This window comes from Rhinolophus hipposideros (assembly GCF_964194185.1).
Source record: "Rhinolophus hipposideros genome assembly, chromosome: 16".
Lineage (NCBI taxonomy): Eukaryota > Metazoa > Chordata > Mammalia > Chiroptera > Rhinolophidae > Rhinolophus > Rhinolophus hipposideros.
The window spans coordinates 40,051,391-40,078,845 of record NC_138062.1 but is presented as its reverse complement, the minus strand read 5'-3'; the positions used below and the strand labels follow the sequence as shown (position 1 = coordinate 40,078,845).

The 27,455-nt window shown below is 40.1% G+C and overlaps 1 protein-coding gene and 1 pseudogene across 5 annotated transcripts; both read right to left on the bottom strand.

Annotated features, from left to right (window-relative positions):
- Positions 1–802: 802 nt before the first annotated feature.
- Positions 803–25,588, bottom strand: LOC308508892 (olfactory receptor 7E178-like). Of its 4 annotated transcripts, none has more exons than XM_081076314.1 (6): positions 23,071–23,303; positions 21,944–22,070; positions 21,041–21,139; positions 20,449–20,632; positions 17,078–17,155; positions 803–6,846 (listed from the first exon to the last, which is right to left on the bottom strand). In XM_081076314.1, exons 1-6 carry the CDS (start codon positions 23,215–23,217, stop codon positions 5,907–5,909), a joined length of 1,575 nt encoding a protein of 524 aa, XP_080932440.1. In that variant the 5' UTR covers positions 23,218–23,303; the 3' UTR covers positions 803–5,906. The 4 variants fall into 4 exon arrangements, with proteins under 4 accessions (XP_080932440.1, XP_080932439.1, XP_080932437.1 ...); XM_081076313.1 differs by lacking the exons at positions 803–6,846; positions 17,078–17,155 and adding exons at positions 17,273–20,110; positions 25,117–25,588 and having other exon boundaries at positions 23,071–23,159; XM_081076311.1 differs by lacking the exons at positions 803–6,846; positions 17,078–17,155 and adding an exon at positions 17,273–20,110.
- On the bottom strand, positions 25,536–27,455 carry LOC308509394 (double homeobox protein A-like; annotated as a pseudogene). Its single transcript has 2 exons — positions 26,970–27,455; positions 25,536–25,918 (listed from the first exon to the last, which is right to left on the bottom strand). The product of its transcript is annotated as a double homeobox protein A-like (transcript).

Sequence of the window (27,455 nt, the reverse complement as noted above, 5' to 3'; positions counted from 1 at the left end):
TCTGAAGGCTCTCTTGTCTCGGCACTGGAGCGTAGAGTGACTTGAAACCCTAAATGTGTCTCAGCCCTTCCCCTTTTCATTCTGCCTCTTTTTTTCATATTTGTGTGAAAATATGAAATCTTTCTGTGATGGTTTTTGAATATTTGAATGTTGTGGGTGCTATTAAGTGGAAAATAAGAGGTCCCGTTGAAAGTCCATGACATACACACAAACAAGGGCTATTTTATCTTTTCTCTTCTGCTGTGGGACATCCCAGAAATGGATAAAAGCACAGACAGGAAATCACCAGTGTATTCAAGCCATATTGACTAACCTGTTCCTGTGAACCAAAGAAGGGTCTATTCAATATTTCATATATTTCAAATTTTTTTTGTTCTTGTTGTTGTACTCTGTGCCAGAAATGATATAAGCTCTGGGGAATCAGAAATAAATGTGACTCTGTCATTTCCTTCCAAGTACTCAGTATCTATCTGTATAGGGACAAAAATAAAATGGTTGGTCAAATATCCACTGAAAACCAAATGACCAGATCTCAGGATATTTTGGTTAAATGGTATGAAGCTGAGTGTTATCAACAATAATAATGTCTAAATTGTTTCCCCTTATATGTATTCATCACATACTTAATCACATAGGTAATATTCATATCTATTGAGCCCTTACTCAGTGGAGTTGTATCAATTAGAAATCAACTCAGATGACAATGTTGAGGCTCACAGATACTAAGAACTTGCTCCACGTTACTAGATAATAAATAGAGCAGATAGGACTTAAAATTATATTATGAATCTCTGAAGCACATACAGTTAACTCTTTCACTTTATTAAAATTCAGAAAGTTGAAAGCAGGCAAGACAAGACAAAGAAACAAAAACTCATAGTCACTGACAACAGTTTAGTGGTTACCAGAGGGTAAGGGGGGGTGGGGAGGTGGTAGTAGAGGGTAAAGGGGGTCAAATATATGGTGACGGAAGGAGAACTGACTCTGGATGGTGAACACACAATACAATATATAGATGATGTATTACAGAATTGTACACTTGAAAGGTATATAATTTTACTGTTCAATGTCACCCCAATAAATTTTATAAAAGCTAAAAATGCAAAATAAAGCTGAGATCCACAGGTCTTAACCAACAACACATACAAGTACATTGTACATCTTTTTCAGGTTTTCTGAGTATGGAAGGAACCTGAGACATTGACATTATATCTCCCCTTGAAATGATGAAGGGCTAAATTACAAGAGTGGTGGACAGCTGAGGCAAAGTCCAGGAGTAGGGGCAGGAGAGAGATCTGCCCTAAATTGTCATGAACCTGCTCTTTCTGTGAGCCCTGTCTGTGGCCTCAGCCATCCTTCCTCTAGTTGAATCAGCAAATCACCACCCACTGCACTCCCCTGTGGTCTACCAGAAACCTCCAAAGAGAAAAGCCCAGTGAGCAGACAGTGTTGGTGTTGAATGACCAGAGACATGAAATGGTTGCTGGACAAGGGGAGACTATTAGCCAGGTTCCCTATGCCTGGAGTCAGACTTATTGAAACCCGTATAAGTCACATTAAATGTTGATAATCCTTTCCTCCTCTGTAAAAGAACAATAATGTATGCAGATATATCCTACCGGTGACTATGCAGATGAAAGGAAACAAGCTGTATAGAGCACCTGATTCAGAGCCCGACACTTGAGAATCTTTACTAAAGGTTCAGGGTAGCACGCATGTGATCATCTGACGTCATTTGCCCACTCGCCTTCATCATCACCTTTAGCATCATTTTGGAAGGCTTAGCGGACAGTTTAGAGGGACTCATTTCCTGCTCTTGTGAGAGAGGAGCCAGAATCAGGGTGGAAGGAAAGCAGAATTCTGAATCTGAACTCTCGGAACCCCACCAGAACCAAGAACATAAATCTTATAGGTCTCTGAGCTAAAACTGTGCCTCCCATCCCTCCCGTCTTGCTACTCCAACTGTCCCGCTTTTCCTGATGATGAAGAAACAATGCTCCCCCAGTCCCTCCTGTATCCTGTATCGCCAACAGCACTCACTGGACTTTGCTGCCTCCATGCTGGGGCATGACAAAGGAATGACGATCCATCACCCTTCCCAGCCTGGTGAATGATGAAGGCTCAGGCTCTGTTCTCAGGGCTACAGGAAGCCAGAGTCAGGCCAGGACCCCTTGATGCAGACAATGGCTCTGGGCAGAGAAGACACAGAAACAGATCCCACTTTACTAGGACCAAATAACTGAAAGGTTACATGGCACAGCCTGTTTATTTACAGTTGTGTGGGCCTGAGAGCTAAATGCACAGAGCTCATAATTAGACAGATTGGTTCTTGCTATCCCAATCTCTGAGGACTTGTTAATATTAATGGCATAGGATCATAGAAAAAGTAAATGTCTTTTGTAGGGTCAGAAGTCTTCCACTTCTCGGGAGGAATCTTGCCTGTACTCCTCTTTCTGACTTTCAAGTTTCATACATCTTAATAAAATTCAGACTTACTTTTTAAATTAACATATACCGACATGTAAGATTGTCATCAGCAAATGCATTCAAATGACCAAGGACTTTAGGGAGAATTAGATCTTTTATATCAAGGATCTGGTAGTATTTCCATTGTCTCAGTTAACACTTGTCTCTCTCAGGACTTCTTTCTTTTACTATGGAAGGACCATTTAACATGAGACCTGCCCTTTTGACAAATTTTGAATTGTTAATATATTATTGTTGACTCTAAGTACAATGTGGTACAGCAGATCTCTAAAGCTTATCTATTGTGCTTGACTGAAACTTTATGCCCTTTTATTAGTAACTCTCCCTTTTCCCCTCCTTCCACCCCAGGGCAGACACCGTTCCACTTTATGATTCTATAAATTTGACTATTTTAGACACATCATCTTAGTGGAACCATGCAGTATTTGTCTTTCTGTGATTGGCTTATTCATTAGCATAATGTTCTTGAATGGCATCCATGTTGTTGCAAATGGCAGGATTTCTTTTTTCAGGCTGAATAGTATTCCATTATTCATATTATATTACATTAATTATTATATCACAGCTTCTTTACGCATTCATCTGCAAACAACCATTTAGGTTGTCCCTAGATCTTGGCTATTGTGAATAGTTCTGCAATGAACATAGGATCTTCTAGATCTTAATCTTGATTTTTGTTCTTTTGGGTAAATACTAAGAAGTGGGATTGCTGAACCATAAAGTAGTTCTATTTTTAATTTTCTGAGGAACGTAGTACTGTTTTCCATAGTGACTAACACATTTTTTAATTTATACCAATAGTGTGCACGGATTCTAATTTCTCCACATCCTTACCAACACTTGTCTGGTTTTTTTTTAATAGTAGCCATCCTGATGAGTGTGACGTAATAGCTCACTGATTTTGATTTGCCTTTCCCTAATGGATAGTGATGTTGATCACCTTTCAAATACCTGTTTTCCATTTATATGTCTTCTTTGGGAAAATGTCTACTTAAGTTTTTAGCCCATTTTTTAATCAGGTTATTAGTGTTTGGGGGTTTTTTGTTTTTACTATTGAGTTGTAGAAGTTTCTTATATATTTTTGAGATTAGCCAGTTATCAGACATATGGTTTGCAAATGTTTTCTCCCATTCCATAGGTTGCCTTTTCACTGACGAGGAGTCTGAAGTGCACTGAGTTGCCATGGGTCTCCAAATTTTGCTTAAGATCTGGATGGAGTTGTGTCTTCAAATCCCACTCCATTTTTATTATCTGTGACGCCTCTTTCACATCAAGGATATTAGCACCATTCCTAGATAGTTATTGTGGAGCTTTTTGGCTTATCTCCATCCAGGCTTTCCTACATATTTATAGTAGAGAGAGATTTCTTTTAAGAAGTTGGCTCACATGATTGTGGTGGCTTGTTAGTCCCCAATTTTGCAGGGAAGGCCAGCAGGCTGGAGATGGGGAGAGCTGCAATTCAAGTCCAAAGGCAGTCTGCTGTCAGGATTCTTTCTACTTCCAAGAGGTCAGTCTTTGTACTATGAAGGCCTTGAACTGATTAACCCACTCATATTATAGACGGTCATCTGCTTTACTCAAGGTCCATGAGGTAAATGTTAATCTCAGCTGAAAAACACTTTCACAGAAACACCCAGAATGTTTGGCCAAATATCTGGGCACCATGGCCCAGCCAAGTTGACACATAAAATTAGCCATCACAACTACCTTGGCAAATTCCAAGTGCTTTTGTCCATTAATTAAGTTTTCAGAAGTGGAGACACAGCTTATCCATTGTCCAGGGTATATCAGATCCAAAGTGTCTCGTTCCAGTCCATGGAAACCACGGAATCAAAACACTAATTTAGGAATTTTTAATGAGAGGTATCTCTTCTCACTGGCTGCTATGGCTTCATCCTCAGTAAAGGCCGTTCCCTTCTCTTGTATCAAAGTTCCTTATCAGTGAGGTTGTCAGACAGTTTAGTTTAGTGGCAAAGGCCACATAACTTAAATTCATTATTAGGCAGGTTTTCCGAGAGCCTTCAGATCACTGCTTCAGAAACTGTACATCTCTAAAGGAAGGGTCCTATTCTACAGATCAGAGCCCAAAGACAGATTTGTGAAGACAAGAGACGGGGAAGAATGGTGTCAAAGTGACCTTGGAGCAAGGTGACAATTTCTTATTAACCAGCACAGATGACTATGGAAGGAGACTATATGTAAAGAAATACCAGGAATATTAGGGGAAATCACACCGCCTATTGCTAGGGGGATCTTTTTCATATCCTCCCTCTCGTGAGCTCAGATGACTTGAAGAACTTCAACACCTGTTCCTGAGTAGGAAGGGATCGAACCACACCAGTCATCTCTGAACAAAACCTGTAGTTAGCTCAGTAGTTCTCAACCTCAATTATACGTGAGAACCAACATGAGATGTTTTTAAGTCTTCATGCTAAGGCTATACCTCAGAGCAATTAAATCATAATCTATGTTGAGATGCAGTCATCAATATTTTTAAAGCTCCCCAGGTGACTCCAACATGAAGCCAAAGCTGAGCACCAGTTACGTACATCCTTACACATAATACACATACACAAATCTGAAAGACATCAAAATTGTGTGGACAACAGTCACGACTTTTGGAAAGGGTTAAGAACTGTAATTATTAAAAAAAAATAAAAGAGTTGTGCATTTCTCCAGGATGTCTAGGATGTATGAGAAATAAAGAAGGCCCTATAGCTATAACACGATTCCATTATGCAGTTATTATAATTAGATGGGATCCCACAATACTCAATCGATCTCATTAAAGATGTACCAAATGAAGCAATATTCAGATATGAAACATTGAAGGGATGAAAGGCACAAGAGCTACAAAAGTTATGGAACCAAAGGGACAGGATTTCAAGTTCCAGGTATTTGGTTATACTGGCTTTTCTAACACAAAGAAAGATGGCACAGTGTCATGCAGGGTGTCAGGCGGGGTCTCTGGTCCCGCTACCCACATAAGAACGCAGGATATGGTGAGGCCAAAAAGGAACACCCACGGAGCCATAGATAGGGGAGTCATACCCCTGTAGTCTCGCTGGTGGTTAGGTTGGAGACACAGGAAGCAGGAGCCACACTATCCGCAACCTGCCGTCCACCTCTCTCTGCCAACCAAACTCACTTGCTAGCTGCAATCAGCCATGCTAACTGCAATCCGCTCTTGCTAGCTCAGCCACCATCTTCTTGCTAGCCCCCATTTTCTGCTAGCGTAGCCACAGCAGTTATATTAGTGGCCAGTGGCTCACTGGTTACAGCTGACGGCCAACTAGCCACAGGTGATGGCCGTCCAATCAGTTGATGGCCATTTACTACCCGAATGAGCACCTTTCCAAGTGAGGCCGAGAGCCTGGAAACTGCACTCCTGGCTCTGTCTCCACACACAGGTATTAAAATTAGGCTGTTCTGCTGAGGAGCCTCTGCATGGCCCTCTTGTCCCTGTTCTTCAGACTGTAGATGAAGGGGTTCAACATGGGGGTGAACACAGTGTACACCACAGAGGACACTGCTTCCTTCCTGGGAGAGTGGGAGGCAGCAGAACTGAGGTACACCCCAAGGCCTGTTCCATAAAATAAGCAAACAACTGACAGGTGAGAGCCACAGGTGGAGAAGGCTCTATACTTCCCACCGGATGATGGGACTCTCAGAATGGAGGAAACGATTTTATAGTAAGAGAAAAAGATTCCCGAGATGGGGAGAAAACCAGAGATGGCCCCAACAAAATACATGGCTATGTTATTGGTGAGGGTGTCAGAGCAGGCAAGACGAAGGAGCTGAGAAGGATCACAGAAGAAATGAGAAATTTTCACGTCCTTGAAGTAGGTAACTTGTAACACAACTGAATTGTGTATCTGGGAGACCAAAAGGCTGATGAAAAATGACACGAAAACCAACAAGCCACAGAGTTGTGGGTTCATAATAACCAAGTATTGCAGTGGGTAACAGATGGCCACAAATCTGTCATACGCCATCACAGTCAGGAGGAGACTATCCAGACATCCAAAAAGCATTAAAAATGACATCTGGGTCAGGCAGCCCCCATAGGAGATGACTCTGCTGTGAGTGTGGATGTCCCAAATCATCTTGGGGACGGTGGTGGAGGTGAAACTGATGTCAGCCAAGGACAGGTGGGAGAGGAAGAAGTACATGGGCGTGTGCAGGTGGGAGTCTGCGCTGACGGCCAGGACGATGAGCAGGTTTCCCAGCACGGTGACCAGGTACATGGACAGGAAGAGCCCGAAGAGGAGGGTCTGCAGGGCTGGATCATCTGAGAGCCCCAGGAGGAAGAAGTCTGAGACACGTGTTAGGTTTTGTGGTTCTGTGTAGCTTGGACACCTTTTGAAAAAGAAAAGAGGATTGGAAAAAAGGGAACAAGTGATCGATATCCAGCACTGTGTCTACATTTTGGATTCAAGTAATTCACAAGTGTTCCCACTTGGGTTCATACACCCCAGTGCCTTCAGCAATATTTCTCAGTGTCTCAAATCTAATTTTCTTAGAACTGTTTCCTCAATGGTTTCCATGTTATTTACCTCTTTTTATACACACTTACTTTAGAGACACTTGCTGAAGAATCTTTGTGGAGCAAGAACATTTAGAAATAGGAAATCCATGAACATCATAAAATACAGCCTACTCGTTTAAAGAAACATTGAATAAAAAAAAAGACTCAGGCCAGGGCTCCTGTGGGGATCTCTACTCAGAAAGGAAGACACACAGGTGGGAAGCAGCTAAACAGGCTGATTATTTATGATAGTGCGGCCTTGGGAGCTCAATGCACAGAGCTCATAATTAGCCAAACTGATTCATGAACTTTATTCTCTGAAGACTTAGGGAACCCTGGGAGGAAAGTCAGTGTCCTTGGTCCAGACTTCTGAGCCCTACCCCTTCACAGGGGACGTTCACGTGGCTGCCACTAGTCACATATCCAAAAGGAATGCACTCTCTGGAAAGATGAATTATTTCCACTTAAAAGTTGACTTGCAGTGTTGATTTACTAAAATGGTATTGATGAAATAACATCAGGAATAGCGGCATCTTTGTTGCTAACATCCCCCATGCTAGAACATGAAAATATTTCCATATTTGAGCATATTTATTTATGTCTGCAAGGAGAACTTCATGCTTTTCTTAATGATTTGTCATTTCTTATTTTAAATAATTGTTTTATTTTTCAATTACAGTTGACAATATATTAGTTTCAGTTGACCACATAGTGATTAGACATTTATATAACTACAAAGTAATCATCCCAATAACTCTAGTACCCACCTGACATCATAGTTATTATAATAGTGACTATATTTATTATGCTAGACCCTACATCCCCCATGACTACATCCCCTGTTACTGTGTAACAACCAATTTAGTACTTTTGAATCTCTTCCCCGTTTTCACCTATCACCCCAACCCCCTTCCCAGCTGGCAATCATCAAAATGTTCTCTGTATCTATGAGTTTGTTTCTCTTTTATTTTGTTCTTTAAATTCCACATATAAGTGATATCAGATAGCATTTGTCTTTCTCTGTCTGACTTACTCCACTCACACAATACACTTTGGTCCATCCATCCATGTTGATGCAGATGGCAGGATTTCATTCTGTCGTTATGTCTGAGTAATATTCCTTGTATATATGTACCACCTCTTCTTTATCCATTCATTCATTGATGGACATTTAGGTTGCCTTCATATTTTGGCCATTGTAAATAACGCTGCAATGAATACATGGATGTACATGTCCCTTTGAAGTAGTGTTTGGGTTTCTTCAGGTAAATACCCAGAAGTGGGATTATTAGTCCTTCTTTGTTTCCTGTTATAGCCTTTGTTGTAAAATCTATTTGTCTGGTATAAGTGTTGGTGTTCTTTGTTTGTTTGTTTCCATTTTCATGAAATATCGTTCTCCATCCTTTTACTGTCTGTGTGTGTCTTTTGATCTGAAGTGAGTATCTTGAAAGCAGCATATGTAAGGGTTTCATTTTCGTATCCATTCAGCCACCCTATATTTTGATTGGAGCATTTAATCCTTGTAAGATAATTGTTAATAGATATGTAGTTATTGCCATTTTATTTTTCATATTTTTGATATTTCTTCTTGTTGTTCTTCTTCTTAAAGAAGGCTCTCTAACATTTCTTGTAATACTGGTTTGGTGGGATGAACTCCTTTAGCTCTTTCTTATCTAGGAAGCTCTCCATATGTCCTCCGATTCTAAATATTATAGCTTTGCTGGGTAATCTTGGTTGTAGGTCCTTGCTTTTCATCACTTTGAATATTTTGTGCCAATCCCCTTCTGGTCTGCAAAGTTTCTGTTGAGAAATAGGCTGACAGTCTTACGGAATCTCCCTTGTAAATAACGAAGTGTTTTTCTCTTGCTGCTTTTAGAATTCTCTGTCTTTAACCTTTGGCATTTTCATGATGAGGTGTCTTGGTGACGGCCTCTTTGGGTTCATCTTGTTTGGGACTCTCTGTGCTACCTGGGCTTACATGTCTGTTTCCTTCACCAGGTTAGAGAAGTTTTCCACCTTTACTGCCTCAAGTACTTTTCAATTCCGTGGTCTCTTCTTCTGGTACCTCCATGATGCAATATTGTTAAACTTGATGACCTAGAATGCCCTTAAAGTGTCCTTGTATTTTGGATTCTTTTTTTTTTCTGTTCTCATTGGATGTTTTCTGCTATCTTATCGATCAAATTGCTGATTCAGTCCTCTCTGCTTCATCTAATGTTAATTCCCTCCAATGTGGTCTTCATTTCAATTATTGTATTCTTCATTGCTCACTTTATAACCCAGCAATTCCACTTCTGGGTATTTATCCAAAGAAATCCAAAACACTAACTTGAAAAGATATGCACCCTAATGTTCACTGCAGCATATTTACATTAGCCAAGATATGGAAGCAACCTAAGTACCCATCAATAAATGATTGGATAAAGATATTGTACGATGGAATATTACTTGACCATAAAATGAATGAAATCTTACCATTACAACATAGATGGACCTAGGTGCCATTATGCTAACTGTAATACATCAAAGACAAATACCATATGATTTCCATTATATGTGCAATTTAAAGAACAAATGAACAAGCAAAACAGAAAGTCTCATACAGAGAACTGCTGGTTGCCAGGTTGGTGGTGCTGGTGGGTGGGGGGGAGCTGGGTGAAAAAGGTGAAGAGATTAAGAAGTTACAAAATAGTCACAGGGATGTAAAGTACAGCATAGGGAATATAGTCCATAATATTGTCATAACTATGTATGGTGTCAGGTTAAGTGCTAGACTTATTGGAGGGAATCACTTCATAAATTATATAAATGTCTAACCACAATGCTGTACACCTGAAACTAAAATAATATTCAATGTCAACTATAATTGAAAAATAAAAATAAATTTTAAAATATGATGTATACATGCAATGGATTATTATTTAGCCTTAAAAAGGAAATGCTATCATACATTACAACATATATGAAAGTTCAGAACATTATGGTGAAACAAGTCAGAAAAAGACAAATACTGTATGATTTCACTTACATAAGGTATCTCGTTAAATTCATAGAAGCAGAAAGTAGAATGATAGTACCAGAGGCTGAGGGGAGGTGATGGTAGGGAGTTGTTGGGTGTGTGTAGTTTCAGGACGGGGCAGAGGGTTTCTTGGGATTTTTTGTACTATATTGTGCATGGAACTGACATCATAGTTTACACTTCAACATTTTGGGGAGGGTGAATTCTATATGTTTTTTTGTTCCCCAATAAAAAAATCAAGACAAGGGAAAACAAGATAGAACAAAATGAGCTTACTGCAGGAAGACGTTCATCTTGAAATCAGAAACAATTCATAAAATTAAAATTTGCAATTTAAAGTTTAATTTTTGTAAAAAGTACGTAATAAAAAGGATTTGTGCGTATGAGGTACATGGTAAAAAAATTTTTGGTTTTTTTTTTAACTAAAGTTTTTTGGGGTGACAACTGTTAGTAAATGTTTAGCAATGGTTAACTATTACAAATTACTATTCAGAAGTGTACTTTGAGTTAGATATTGGAGTTAAAGAATGACACCATTTTCTGCTGTGCAAGATATTATTTCCACAAATTACTCTTTTTAATAATAACATGTGGTGCTTAAAAGGTGTGAATTCTGAAGCCAAGCAGATTTAGCTACATACAAGCTGTGCGTGACCTTGGGCAAGGTGTTTCTTGGCCTCTTTTCTCCCATCTCTAAAATGTGGATAATGATAGCATCTATCTCAAAGCTTTTTTGTGAAGATTAAATCCATTATAGCTATAAAGTGCTTCAAAGTGTCTGACACTCACTAAACCTTAGCTATTTAGGTCAACTCAAACTATCATTTATATAATGTGCCATATATTTCCACTCAAAGATACAGCAGTCTTGGTCTCTCATACTTTACTGACTGGATTCTCTCCTTCCCTTTTAACTCTCCTTCTATAACATAGGGAGCCCATGATGTGGCTGATTGAAAAGATAGCTAGTGCTTGCCTAAAAGATACCATTAACTATGAAAAACTTAGAGCTATTATTATTGTTAATGGTGAAATACAGGACACTTTCCCCTAAGATCAGAAACAAGGCAGAGATGTTCACTTTCATCATTTCTATTCATCACTAAAGTAATGAGGCGAGAAAAATAAACGATAAAGTTTAGAATTCAAGTTGGACTTTCTTTTATTGACACTGACAAAAATATATACACAGAAAATCCAAAATAATCCATAAATATTTGAATAAATAATTGAATTTAAGTCATTGGATAAAAGATCAATGTACAAAAAGAAATTGGACTTGAAGCTGAACGACACCCTCCACAACTAAGATTGAAAGGACAACAACTTGACTTGGAAAAGAAGTCCTGGAAGTACACACTGTTCCCCAATAAAGTCCTGTTCGCCTTCCCCAATAAAATCTTAAAAAAAAAAAAAAAAAAAAAAAAAAAAAGAAATTGCAATTCTATGTAGTAGCCCGCTCCCCAAATTGAGAAATAAATAAAAAATTTTACAAAGCAAAACAGCACTCTTTGAGGAGCACTCTTTAGCAAGCTAAAGACATGTTAACAATGTTAACAGATAAATTAAACAAAGATATCGAGACCTCTATAATTAAAACTACAGAATACTTAGGAGAAATTAAAGACAACCTAGGTAAATAGACAATTATATTATGTTCATCAATTGGAAGACTCAATATTGTAAAGATGTCAATTTTATTCAGGTTATTCAATAAAATCAATGCAATTCCAAGTATAGTCCCAGATTTATTTGTGACAATTCATAGAGATTCTAAAATTAATATAGAAACAAATAGTGAACAGAGAAAGCAAGTCAATCTCGAAGAATAAAAAAGTTAGAAGGCTCTCACTACCAGATTTCCAAAAATACTACAAAGCAACATAAAGATTGAGGAGCACTCTTTAGCAAGCTAAAGACTTCTGAACAATGTTAATGGATGGCATCTAACCTTTCAGAAAGGACCTCTAGAACTACTTAGCCCTGGCTGAGTTCTCAGACTTCATAGAGCCTTCCCACTGCAAAGACCAGAGTAAGTTCAATGTGCTGACATTATCACCTCTGTTTCTAGATCCCATCTGCCCACTGCTGCATCCTCCCCTCCCCATGTTATTATATCACAACTGCCAGGACTCTATGATTCATTTGGTGCAGACTCTACCCTGCTTTCTGAATGAGAATGAGAGCAAGTCCTAAACAAATCAGGGTATTATATTCCTGTGGATAACAGTAGGCAAGTGAGCCAATCAGAGTCAATGGCAATAACCATATTGGAATTGTGGTTAAAGACCATCACTCTCTATTCTCTGGGAATTCAAGCTGGAAAGAAAGCACCTTGAATGTTCTGGGGCCCACTCTGAAGAGAGCCTGCCGGGAAGAATAGCTAATGCAGGAAAATGCATAGCCACGACACTGAAACACAATCCATTCAGATAATGTCTTTTTAGCCCCAGCATCCATACACACCTGAAGTTAGTTCTACCGAAGGACTTTCCAGTAATCAAACCAATAAATTCCCTTTATAGCTAACAAATATGAAGAGCAGAAAGACAAGCCAGAGACTAGGAAAAAGTTATCTGCAATATACGTGTATATATTATACATATTATAATATATATATAATATATATTACATGGCATGTATGTGTGTGTATGTGTGTGTGTGTGTGTGTGTGTGTGTGTGTGTGTAACTATAGAGATACACATACACACAATAAAGGGTGTATTTCTTTGACAACAAAACCCTTCAAAGAAAAAGAAATGGATGACATGCTTTTATGAGGTGCCCTCATAAAAGATATCCAACTAGCCAACAAGTACATTAAATGTATTCAACATTATTACATATGAGGTAAATGCAAATTAAGACCACAACAAGATATTACCACATTCTCTGCTGAATGGCTAACATTAGAAAGTGCTGGCCAGGTATGTGGAACAACTGGAATTTTCACGCATCGCATTTAGGATTACAGGTGGAATCAACATTTTTGAAAAACTGGAATATCTACCAAAACTAAAAATAAAGTCTACCCTTTGATTCATTAATCTCATTCCTACATAGTATAGGAATCTGCCAAAATAGCAATTAAACAAACATTATGTTGACAAAAGAAGCCAAACATATAACTGTACATACTGTATTTTAACTTTACATAAAGATTAAGAACAAGCAAACACAAGAAATTGCAATAAAAGTCAAAACTGTGGTTGCCTCTGTGAAGCAATTACTGAGAAGGCAGATGAAGGAACTTTCTGTAGTCCTAGAAATGTTCTGTTTATCAGCATGTATACGTGTGAAATTTCATCAAGCTGTACACTTAAGATTAGCACAGTTCATGCATATTAGTGTATGTAGCCTTAATAAAACAATAAAAAGTGATTAAGGGAAAGTGGTGTAAGTATACAGCCACACACCTCTTAACGACTGGGATAGTCTGAGAAAAGCATCGCTAGGCAATTTCATCACTGTGCAAGTATCGGAATTATCCAGGTGATAGGAATTGTTCAGCTCCATTATTATCTCATGGGATCATCATACCTGCAGTCTGTTGTTGACCAAAATGTCCTTATGTGGCGCAGGACTGTACTTTTAGAGATAAAGGGAAAGTACAATGGAAGGAAAAAGTGTGGCTAAATGTACCTGAAGTGCAAACTCATCCTTTCAGATAAAAAAGCAGTAAAATCTTCCGTTTAATGTCAAATATAAATCTTTCTCCATTAGAATGGAATCGCACCCTATCTGATGCTTACCTCAGTTATACCTAATCTCACTGTCCACTTGTTTTGAGATCACAGTGGACTTACATAGATGTCTCTTTCCACTTGAGCAGAGTAACATAATGGAACTGAACTGTGCAGATGACAACAATCCTGTTCCAAACTGAGGCCAACTCTATATAATCGGTTGATGTGCCAGAGGGGCTGTAATTATCAGCAAAATGGTAACACCGGAACTAGCCAGAAAACCTAAGAAGCTATGTGTGGCCATGATGGAGGAACTTACAGAGATGTCTACGGAGCTGCTGCTTCTGAGGTAACTTAAGTCAAGCACTTAATGTTCCATTTTGAGCCAGTATTGATTGGTGGGGCCAATATGAGGAAAATGAGCTGGAAACTAGAGTCCACCAGGTACCTTGCAACTGTCTCCCTGTCTGATGGCCCCACTAAACTAAAAATAATGGGCTCTATCCTCTGCCTTCCAATTCTCATGGGAACTCTTTATTTTAGACTCCAACCTAGAACTGCATGAAGAAGTGAGTCTGGGAAATGGAGTCAAAGCCATGCTCAAATTAACAGTGAGTGGGCGCGTATATGAGTAATGAAAAATGGATGTTGTTGGTTTCTGACAACCTGTTGAAGCTGATTAAAAAGAAATGGAGAGACGGGTTTGAGTTATTAGACAGTAACGCCGTCTCAATGTTTTTTACTGTGTGAACTACATAAGCTGAATCAGAGACAATATTTAAAGGTTCAGTATAAGCTTGTAAAGCAGTTAGTACAGCAACTAACTCTGCTCTCTGTGCAGAGGTGCAATTAGTTTAAATGACTTGTTGATTTATTTTACTCACTATCGCTGCCCTGCCGTTACTAGACCCATCAGTAAAAACTGTTACAGCTTTTGAAATTGGAGCTGGACTTAATCTCTTAGGGAGAATCCAACTGGTCTTTAGAAGGAATTGAAACGATTTATTTTTTGGATAGTGATTATCAATAATTCCAAAATATCCACAAATAGCAACTTGCCAGATTTCAGAATGGGTATTTTAGTGTGTAATTTGTTGTTTTTTAAACGGGACTACTATCTTATTAGCTTCGATTCCGTTTAAGTGAAGAACTCTAGTGCGAGCTCATAAAACAAGCTCTGTAATTAATTCCAAATAAGTTGGGAGTGATTTGACAAAATTATTAGGTAGAAACAGCCACTCTACCAAGTCATTTTGTTGAATTATCACCGCTGTAGGTGAATGGGGAGTTGGGAAAATTAAAAGTTGTAAAGGTTGAGATGGATCTATGGGCTGAATCTGACCTTCTTGAATTTTCTGTTCAATTAATTCTAGCTCTTTATTGGCCTGAGGAGTCAGGGTACGGGGACTATCTAACTGAGAAGGACCCCGTAAAAGGCCAAATAAATTACTGAGCGCATAGGTGGGGATTCCCAGAGTGGGACGAAGCCAATTAATATCTCCTAACAATTTTTGCAAATCGTTTAATGTAGAGATTTGGTCTCTTCTGATTTGTACTTTTTGAGGCCTAATCATTTGTCTGTCAACAATAGCTCCAAGATAATTTACAGGAGTCGTGGTTTGAATCTTACCAGAAGCAATATAGAGACCTACCAACTCTTGAAGCAACTTAAAACAATCCGCTAAAAGCTCTGTAGTAGATGCAGCACAGAGAATGTCATCCATACAATGAATGATGTAAGAACCTGGAAATTTTTCTCTGACCCGCGAAATAGTTCTGGCTACAAAAAACTGACAAATTGTGGGACTATGAAGCATTCCCTGAGGAAGCACTTTCCATTGATATCTTTGACTAGGTTCTCTATTATTTAGAGAGGGCACTGAAAATGCAGATCTAGGGCAGTCTAGAGGATGTAAAGGGATAGTATAAAAACAATCTTGTAAATCTATTACTACCAAAGGCCAATTTTGGGGAATCACGGATGGTTGGGGGAGTCCAAGCTGTAGTGGACCCATAGGCTCAAGCAAAGCATTAATTGTTCGTAAGTCAGTGAGCATTCTCCACTTTCTTGATCTCTTTTTTATGACAAAAACAGAATTCCAAGGGCTAGTTGAAGGTTCTATATGATTTTCTTTTAATTGAATTTGTACTAATTCAGTTAAAGCCTCTAGTTTTTCTTTTGAAAGAGGCCATTGTTCAATCCAGTGAGGCTTATCACTATTCCACTTTAGAGCCAAGGGGGTTTTTAGCTCCGTAACAGTGGCCCCTAACAAAAAGGCTTATGATCTTGTGAATTAAATCCCAATCCTTTACGTCCAGTCTGAAATGCAGGCTGAATAGGCTGAGTAATTCCCTGACTAAACTTTCCTAAGCCTTGTCCTGGTTGGCACTGGAAAATTAAGGGCATCTATGTCTCCTTCGAGTTTAGCTTGATGTATGCCACGCTCTATAACTGATAATGCAGAGCGTATACCCTCCTTTGTTGTCTGAGGGATACTTTTACTGAAAAAGGGATTATTGTTTTGTTTAGCTGGTTTGGAAAGCCTCCACGTTTGTCTTAAACAAGAAGGTGGCAGAGGTAGCCAACGAGACAGAGGGGACAATTGTCCTCAAAACCTTCCTCTGGATCTGGATACAGATTTTTAGGGATGAGAGTGGATGAACCCCTCATCATCATCTTGTCCCTCTTTTGTCTTTTTAAATTGGTCTATGCCGTCTTTTTCTCTCTCTTACTCTGAGTCTGTTTGGAGCAGTTCTAAAACTGAGTGGATTATTTGAAACATTTCCCAGATTGAACTGGGCAAGGAAATTCCGATAGAATGTACTTCACGGAGACTTTGACCTACTTCTTCCCACTTATCTATATCAAGTGTCCCAAAGTTTGGAAACCAGGAACAATGAGTCTCAATTATTTTGAGGAGTTCCTCTTTTTTCTGGGATTTGGTGCTTTCCCTTCGTAAGAAGCCACTAAAGCAGGCAGATATAAGCTCTGTATTTGCTTTCTGCATTACCCATGTTAGTATTTAAACAGGAAAGAGGAGGACTTTCACTCCAATTCCACTCTGATGCTCGCCTGGCCGTTCCCCTCGCGGGAACTTAGCACGCGTCGTGGCAAAGGCGCAACTCTATAAACGCCAGTCCTGGTTGAGGGAAACCCCCAAGTCGCAGTTATGCCTTATGATGTGGTGACGGAACCGCGGTTATGAGCCCAAGCAAACTCCGTACTCCTAAAGGACGGTGGAGCTATAAGCATTCACTCACACAATCACACTCTTTCACACGAAAGTGTTAGTTCTTTCTTTTGAATTCCTTCGTTACCCTGGTTAAATTCTCCAAGTCCATAGACTACCTCCTTACCCCAGGTAGCTGCTGTGGCAGATTCTTGGAGTCCCTTCACCGTGTCTGCAGATCCTTACAACTCTTAGTCGTCCTTCCCTTCTCGAGCCCCACGTTGGGCGCCAGATGTCGCGTCCCGCACAACATGGGCAGTGAGGATATGAGAAGTGGCGGTTTCGGTTAAGTTTTTAAGAAAGAAACAAACAGAGACTTAATGCAGTTAAATCTTTCAGAAGGCCAGGGGTCTCTCAGTCTCAGAGGACTGGAACCCATAATAAATCCCGCTGGAGGCATTTATTGATAGGTACAAATACAAGAAAGTAACATTGTTTCTTACAGGTTTGTGAGGCTCGGATATCATAACAGAAAAATGTTTATTCCAATCACCCTTTGTCTGTAAACAGCGAAAGCACAAGGTCCATGATGTTTTTACTTAAAGTATATACCCTTTTAGGATCAAGTCTTTCACATTGTAACAACTCCATTGAGAGAAGTGGAAACAGGTGCAAGGGAAAACCCAGAGCCAGCAACAGACTTTCCCAAGCACGGGGAAGGGGAGGCAAGGCTCTTTCCCATATTTGTCTAAGGCAGCTCATTGGGGGACCCCACTCGGTTCGCCTGGCTTACGTTGTATCTCCTGTGAGATATCTTACCCATCTTTGGCTGCAAACCATCTTTTGGGGACCAGACAGAGACATAAAGTGTAAACAGAAGGATGGAACAGAGTCCCAGAAAGGCACAATCTCACAGACTCTTGTTTCCTTAAGGAAAGACATGAAGGGAGAGTTGGCTAGGCTGTTGTGCGACTACACAACTTTACTTCTGGCTTTCTTGTCACAAGGTCTTTTTCATCTTGAAACATTGGGTCCAATTCCCAGTCATGAGTAAGGACAAAGAACAAAGTACAAAAACAATGTATCAGATGAGACACTACTTTCAAGACCTTTGCACTTAGTAATTTCTGCAGAATTACTTCTTAGACAAGAAAAGCTTTGAATAGTAAAAATGGATAACCTCAAAAACTGTGATTTCTCTTAGTAAAAAAAGTGAAAAAAATATTAGGTGGGCAATTTCCAGTATCTGCTGGAGTAAATCAAAATGAAATTACCAATTACAAAAGAAAACTATAAAAGAAATTACAAATACCAAAGTGCCCATACAATAATGACTGCATTTAGAGAGCAATGAAAGTTAATCAGAAACTATTAAAAAAATAACAAACCACTGCTGCCTGCATATGAAAAAATACACTTCAAGTCCCCATGGGTCCAAGACTTAGTAATGGAAATACCATTTACATCTGAACCAAAATAAAAGCACCTCAGAATAAAACATGTTAGAGCTGAAAAGTATTTAAAGGAAATTTACCACCTTAAATATTCATATTAAAAAAAAAAAAACTGGAAATCAATGAGCCAACAGTCCACTTTAACGGTGAGGCACTGATCTTTACTCTAGTATGGATTTCTTATGAATTTTGACTTATAAGTGATAGACATGAAGGAAATTACCACCTGGTTTACATGCACAGGGTTTCTCTCAGTTGTGAGTTCTAAAGAGTCTTCAAGAAGATGAGTGACAATTTCATACTTTCTTACATCACAGGATGTCTCCAGAGTGTGAGATCTCACACATAGCCTAAGATTTGAAAAGCCTTGCAGATATTCCCATATTCCTTACATTTATATGTTTTCTCTCGTGTGAGTTTTCACATGTCTTCGAAAGTAGGCAAGACAAACAAATGCTTTCCCACATTCCTTACATTCATATGGTTTCTCCCCAGTGTGGCTTCTTACATGTCTTCGAAAGGATGAGGGGCAACTAAAGGCTTTCCCACATTCCAGACACTCAAATGGTTTCTCTCCAGTGTGCATTCTGGCATGTACAGTAAGGTACGAAGAATGACGAAAGGCTTTCCCACATTCCTTACATTCATAAGGTTTTTCTCCAGTATGAGTTCTTACATGTACTGTCAGGTGGGAAGAACTAATAAAGGCTTTCCCACATTCCTTACATTCATAGGGCTTCTCTCCACTGTGAGTTCTCAAGTGTTCAATGAGGGATGAGGAACGGCTAAAGGCCTTCGCACATTCCTTACATTCGTATTGGGTCTTTCCAGTGTGATCTCTCACATGTGCTCTAAAGGATGAGGGACAACTAAAGGCTTTCCCACATTCCTTACATTCATAGGGTTTCTCCCGACTTTGATTTTTCACATGTTTATTAAGGGAAGTGAGAAGATAGAAGGCTTTTCCACATTCCAGACATTCGTAGGGTTTCTCTCCAGTGTGTTTTCTCATATGGATACTCAAAGAGGAGGGACAATTGTAAGCCTTCCCACATTCCTTACATTTATAGGGTTTCTCTCCTGTATGTGTTCTGACATGTACTATGAGTATTGAGGAATCACTGAAGGCCTTTCCACACTCTTTACATTCGTAAGGCTTCTCTCCAGTATGAATTCTCTTATGTGTTATAAGGTGAGAGGAAGAACGAAAGGCCTTCCCACATTCCTTACATTCGTATGGCTTATCTCCACTATGAATTCTTTTGTGTTTGGAGAGTGAGGACGAACAACTGAAGGCCTTCCTACATTCCTTACATTCATAAGGCTTATCGCCACTATGAATTCTTTTGTGTTCCGTGAGCGATGAAGAAGAGCTAAAAGTTTTTCCACATTCCTTACATTCATTGTTTGTCTTTCCAGTATGAATCTTCATATGTGCCCTAAAGAATGAAGAACAACCAAAGGCTTTGGTACATTCCTTACATTCATAAGCTTTCTCGTCAGTGGGAGTTTTCATGTGCTTCTTAAAACAAGCGAAAAAATGGAAAGCTTTCCCACACTCCTTACACTGATAGGGTTTGCTTCCAGTGTGAGAGCCGATATGATCCTTAAGGGATGAATGATCCATGAAGACCTTTTTACACTCATGGCATTCATAGGATTTTACTTCAGTAGTTCTCTTGAGTGTGTTAAGATTCGAAACTTGGCAAAAGGTTTCTCCATACTGATTTTCCTCATAGTCACAGAAGTTCTCCACTAGATGACTTCTTTTAAAAATAAAAACCACATTATTAGTAATAAATTTTTACCATTTTCAGTGACTATGTATGTTTTTTAATCCTGTCAAGTTATAAGCTGAAAGTTCTCACATAGGTCTCCACATCAGCCAATATTATCACTGAGTTTTTGTCTTTTGATTTCTGATAATTACTTACAACCAAATTATGCGTCAAACATTGAAGATCTCAGTCTCAGTTGTGGAAAAAGAAATGTTGTGAAAATTCTTTATGAAATCATAATTTGTGACCAAGTTTTATATACATTTCTTTTAAATTTTAAGATACTCTACTGAGGCACTACTTTCTTTTACATGAATGGCACTCACCTCAAATGTCTCTCGTGGTTTTTGTTCTTATAATCAATACCATAGTATTCCCAGTTTTTGTGTAAAATGGACGACCAGGAATCATTCCTTTTGAACTTTACTATTTTCTGTTCATTGGATATTTTTTCTTCACAAACATCTTGCGATGTGGCCGACTCATTACTTTTAACTTCAGTCTCAAAACCTAAAACAAAAGGTAAAGGTAGCAGTCAGAAAAGGACTTTTGGTAGTGAGGCTATTTCAGGACTTAATTTGGCAATAAGCACTATGATCAAAATGGTAAGCAACTAAGAAATAACTCCATGAACACTGAGACTGATGGGTAACATGAATAGGGTATTACTAAGAGAACAAAACAAAAAGGAACTGGATAAAATATACATGACCAAATACTAATTTACAAAAGGGAAATATGGAAGGTCTTTCCTCAAAACAAGAAAAGTGTGAGAGGACTGATAAAAAGTCAAAATAGTAATCAATGGTATTTGTGGAGAATCAGCCTTTTGGACAAAACAAAGTTTTGTTTTGTTTTTATTTGATTTTTCCAAATGTAATATCCCCCACCCAGGGCGGTTTCTCCCAAGAATCTTGCCTTCCTGCTGTTCCCCCTGGATCGGTCTTCTCTTTGCTATCTCCAGGTCCTCCTCTTGTTTCCACTGGAAGATCAGAGAGGGTGTGTGTACTGGATACCCTGTTAATGCAGAAAGGCATATCACATGAAAGAAAACTGTGAAACATTTCCATGAGAAAAGGCCAAAACTTGTGTCTTCTGAAACTCTAAAGACCAGCAAGTGTGAATTTAATTGCAACAAATGGTCAAAAAACTTTCTAAGGGTGTGGGGCAACGGCAACACAGTCTCTGATGTCTAGAACTGATCTGGTATCTAATCCTCAGTATCATTAGAAGCTGGTCTGATACACACAGCCAGGACATTTTGTTCTCCTGTTGAACATAAATAATCTCACAGAATACCATATCTTAAACACAGTTACTGTGAGAGCATGTTAAAATGAAACAAAACAAGGCCACTTCATAATTTAGTCTAGAGACAGGCCAAAAAAAGTCACTGTGCCACCCACAAAATACCCAATAATAGAATTTCCTCTGCTTTGTGTTAGCATCCAATTTATCCCACCGGGTTCAATCCAACTGGGTTGAAAGTGTTCCTCAAATTTTCATGTCCATATAGATCCATGGAACAGATACAGAGTCCAGAAATAGGCCGACATAAATAGTCAACTGATCTTTTAAAAAAACAGTCCTTCAAACAAAGACTGGTACTACATATTGACATCCAAAAAACGAATCAAGACACAGACCCTACACTCATCACAAATATTGATTACAAACCTATATTTAAAACACAAATCTATAAAACTCTTAAAAGATAATAGGAGAAAAATCCAATTCCTCAGCCCAAATCCTAGAGTAAGGTTGATTGGTCAGATAAACTCGTTTTCTAAACAACTAAATGAAGGCATGTTGCCTCCTTACCTAAGGAGGCCACATTCTGGAAGTTCTCCAGCATCACGTCTCTGTAGAGGGTCTTCTGAGCGCCATCCAGCAGAGCCCACTCCTCCAGGGTGAACTTCACAGCCACATCTTCAAAGACCACCGAGTTCTGAAACATCCCGCATATTCTGTTCAGAAAGGTACCAACTTCCCTAATGTGTTCGGGAGGATGGCTGATGCTGAGAATACTGCGGAACTGAGAAGCCATTCATAGGATGTTCTGAAGATTTTATGGTCTCCCAGCGTCCACCCTGGGCCTCAGCCATCAGGTCTCTTCCTCTTTCTCCCCACACATCCTTCCTGACTGATCAAATCCTGTCTCACAGACTGAACGCTTCTAAAACAGTAAACTTATCTCTCCAGTATGATGGTGAACCATCCCAGTCTTATAATGCTTCAGAACAGTCCAGAGGATATAGCAAAAATGAGAGAAATGCTCTAGACATGAAATACAGCAGGTCCTGGAATAACTTCATTTTGTTATAACACTGATGACATGCCTTGGGAACTTAACTCCTGTTTATATCAACCTGTGGTGAAACTGGATTCATCATCTGTCGTTTTGCTTCAAGTCACAGAACCTACCAACAATGTTAAATGAGGACTTACTATAATTTCCACAGTGATACCAACAATTCCTTGTCACAGAAACAATTTCACCCACTTCCTCTCTCCTACCACAGCAATCAGCCCAACATGAAATACCAGGTCAAATCCAGATGAGGTTTGCAGGAATAAAAACACTCTGATGGGCAGGGAGCTTTTCTTTTTTTCATAAACCTGAGAGGCTCAGGAGCTTGCAGAAGCACACCTTTCAATGCAGGCCCACAAATGGCCATATTTCCTGATACTCTAGGCCAGGGATCAGCAAATTACAGCACATGGGCTAAATCCCACCACCAGTTTGTGTAAGTAACGTTTTATTAAACCACAGTAAAACATGTTTATATACTATTTGTGGCTGCTTTCACACTAAAATGGCAAAGCTGAGTTCCAACAGAAACTCTGGCCTTCAAAGCCTGTAACATACTTACTGTGTGGCCCAATTCACGATCAACGACCTGGTGGGATGGAAATATTCTTTTGGAGAATTACTAGCTCTTACCTACCTGTGTCGTGTTTTTCTGTAACTCAGCAGCTGTATTTTCTCCATCCATGTTCCCTTCATGAAGAGAGGTGGAGTATTGAGAAGTTAGAGCTGAGGTAGGAGAGAGAAGAAATGAGAAGCCAGGTCTCCCCACAATTTCCCCACTCATGAGCTTATATGCTCCAGCACATCCTTTGAGTGACCACGCCCCTCAACACACACTCACACACATGCACACACATGCATGCACATGCATGACCCCAAGACACCCAAGCAAACACACACTGATCTCATCAGAAAGTGAAACAATCTTATCTCCTCTAGAGCTAGAAAACTGTGCTCTGGTTCTTGTTGATCGTTTTTGAAAAGGTTAAGAGTCCCATTTTCCAAGTCAGTTAACTGAAGTCTAAAAGTTTAGCTGTCAATTTGCCCATGAAAAAGCATTAAAAAAAAGGCAATGCCTTCAACCTTAAGAATGTACACTCCATCTCAAATCCAAGAAAGCACTGACTTATAACACAGACATCTGGGGGATCCATTCCCATATTTCTTGCTTCTGCAGCCCTTGGCTACAAGGCATTATTACTCAATCCCAGATTACCGGGCCCCCCCTTCATGGGCTGCAGGTTCCCTGAACCTGGTTTTTGAGAAAGAGCATCAACTGACTGAATTCTACATAGAGGAGGCAGAGAAGACTGCTACGCTGTGATTCTCGTTCTCAATTTTGCCTGTACTGACAGAAGTAGCAGGACAACTGTTTCAGATAATACTGGAAATGCACGACTGGTGTAGTGTATATACTTATATACTTATAAATATCATCAGTTCCAAGGGAAGAAACAATCAGCATCCGTGGGTTAAGCACTGACTTGTAAGGTTGGAAAAACAGCAGCATAAGGGTTAGAAAGAAAAGATAAAACAAGGCACAATTAATGATACTTTTAAAAACTAATAAAAAGAATCAGAAAAGCTAGCAGTGTCCTTTGAACACTAATGATGTCAACAAACCCTTAGCATTTTCTGTAGGGAGACTAAAACAAATAAATAAAGGGAACAGATATGAAAGTGTACAGGTCATGAATGAATTACAACTGTACAGGTCATGAATGAATTATAACTTTCCCGCAATGATCTAAAGTAAATACAACATTTTATTATATCCAGTCATTAAAGAAAAAAAAATCAGTTGTTTTGAAACATACACACAAAGGAAACAAAAGTTACAAATTGCCTGCCCCCCCCTCCCCCGCAGGCTGACCAGGTAAAGAATGGGATTCAAAAGTCCACTGCTGGGGCGGAAAAACTGTTTTCCTATTTCTAAGACCAGAAAAGTACAACTGAAAAAAAAAAAATAGAATCTCATTCATACACATTAGTGCAAAACAATATTAGTACAATCAAGAAATTAATAAGGATAATAATCAAAAACCAAGTTCATTTCTTCTAGGAATGAAGGGTGGTTGAAAATGGATTCATCAATAAATATAATTCACCACATTAATAGAAAAAAATCACATGACTCATCCCCTTAGATACAAAATAGTGACTGATCTGTATTAAAGTCCATTGGTGACAATAATTCAACACACTACAAGTAGAGAGGAACAGGTTTTACTAGGAAAAAAGCTTACAAACACCTACAGTAAACATCCTACTTAATGGTGAAATGCTAGAATCCCCTCTGAGATCAGGAACAAGGCAAGGATTCAAATTCTATGCAATTCTACCCTAAAGGGGAGGTCCTGGCTAGTGCACTGAAGAAATAAAAAGAAATGCAAGGTACAAGGAATAAAAAAGAAAACGCTGAAACTAGCATATAATCACGTTAAGTTCAAAACATCTACAGAAAAAATTCAAAAACATCTACAGAAAAAAATGCTACATTCATAGCTGCATTCGGCCAGGAGACTTACAAAGATATTAAATAAGCAGTTCACTGTTAGGCACCTGAATACAAGGTAGCAAACGTGCCACACACAGGCACGGCAAAATTCAGCTTAAGTAACATCTCTTGCACAGAAGGGGACAGACGGGGACGCAGGTGAGGCAAACGTCCCCCCGTGCTCACCTAACACGCCGAAATCCACAGATCAGCGTAGGGGAGGTGAGGCTCTCGTCCCCGTGACCTGAATGGCAGGGATGCTTTTCCTTTTTGGAAAGGGAGCCAAGGATGCCTTTTGGATGCCGACTAAGTACGAGCGTGGTTCTCCATCTCTAGTCCGCTGTCACTCCGACGGCTGGACCCCGCCCGGCGCTCCCAAGTCACTGAGTCCGGGACGAGCCGCAGCCCGGGAGGAGCGGGCCGGGGCTCCGAAGGAGCGCCGCGGCGAGGGGGGCCTGGGGACGGGGTCCGTGAGGCGGCGGCCCTCTGACCGCCGACCCCGGGGCCGAGCTCTTAGCCCCCGGAGTACGGAGGGCAGGCGGGCCGGCCGAAGCCGGTGGGACGCAGCCGGGGGCGAACACTGACCTCAGAAGCGAGGGACGGCGCTAGGAGACCGGGCCGAGGGCTCGCGCACGCACAATAGCGGACTCGTGCTTCCGGCCTCCGCGCCGCGCACAGCGTGAGGGACGGGCCTCGGGAGCCGGGAAGTGAGGTGCGCGGGAGGCGGAGGGCGGGGCGGCGTCCGCTGCCACACGGCGTGGAGAACCAGCGTTTCCTCCCGGGACCGACGCGGTCGGATGCTCGGGCGGATCAACGCCGCAGTTGGGGTAGGACGGAGCTGGGCGGGACCAGGTCAGTGGCGGGGCGTGGTTGACTGGCCTTGTGGGGCGGGGCTTAACGTAGGGCTGGGTCTTAGGGCGGAGTCGATTGAAACTTCCTAGGGAGCTGCCGCGGTCCGGGCCAGGGGCGGGGCTGCAGTAGAGGAGGGCTAGGGGCGGGGCTCGGGCTAGGGCCTCCTAGCCAGCCTCTGGAGGACCAGAGAACAGGATGCTCGAGTCCGTGTATACCTACCCTTCTGCACGTTGCTGTACTCAGGACTCGGAACGTAAGCCTATACTAATCCGTGAGATCTTCCTTCCATTCATTCAGTCCTTTCATTAGGCCTTTAGCTTTCCCTTTCATTGTTCTAGTGAATACTGCTCAAGCAGACGAAGACCATTGATAATTATTTATGTGGGTCCATTTACCTAGAAATCTTACTGACCTCTAATAGTTGTCTGCTAGTTATTTTGGACTTAAAACATAAATAACGTTTTCTGTACATATTTTCTTCTTGTTCTAATATTAACATTTCTTTCCCTTGTTTTTTTTTGTTATAAAATGGATCTTTTAATTTTTATAGCAAATGGATTGTTTAGTAAATGAATAGTTGTTATTACATAGCAATTTGTCTCACTAAAAATGTAACTAAAACTAGGAATTCAACAATACCTTCCTGGTACCATAAACAAATGGCAAACATAAGAATTACAAAACTTAGCCAGTATGCAGCAATCTCAATGAGAGTGTTTTTTTAAAGATGTCCACTGATAGCACAGAAGTCAGAAAAACAATGCCTTCTTGAGAAGCATAGGTTATTTTACATATTGTTATACCATCAGGGTCTTTTTTTTTTTTTAATGATATGAATAAGTTTATTTTCATTTTCTTTGACATCTGCTAGTGTGGAGCCAGGCTCCGTTGGATAGGGCTGTGTGGTGCCTTGTATCTGTCTGCCTCCTGAAGTTCTGTTTACCATCTCCAGAAGGCTCAGCTTCTCAAGAAGCTGACAGTATATTTAGAAGGGTATGTTCCTAGGATGAGAGATTTGGAGTCCAGGCTGATGACATCAAATTTATCTCTTGGTCCATTCTGTTCTGGCTTCAGAGAAATAAGACAGCTGTTAACGAGATTGGTGCCATTTGGTGTGATTTCTGTACCTTGAACTCCCATGTCTCAGAGATTTCATTCCTGGTCTTGTTTCAGTTGTAAGAGCTCACCACGTTCTCTTTTTTTCTGTACGTGGAACCTAGATCTTCGATTTTGAAACCAAATTTGGACTCTTGACTCTGGAACCCCAATTTGCTTAGCAAGTTGCTCTCTGGAATCAATCCCAGGATAAGGGTTGTTTGTAAATGCTGTGATGAGGGTATGTAATTGGAAGTATGGCTGGTACGACACCGTCTATCTTCTCTACCATGAATCTTCTCTTCAGGGTGATCTTGGTCTTGGCTTGCTTCTAAGTCCTTCTCAGGTTCTAATCTTTTCTGAACTCGGTGCCTAGCTCTTCGATTCTGAAACCAAATTTGGATTCTAGACTCTTCAGTGTTGATTTCTAAAGCAAGCTTTTGTTTGGTAGCATAACCTGGGTAAGGTGTTTGATTGAATGCTTTGATGAGGATATTCAACTGGTCTTCTGTGAATTTGGTGCGGCTTCGTCTATGATTCCTTGCTGTGATCTTGTTTGTAGAGTTGTTTTGGGCCAT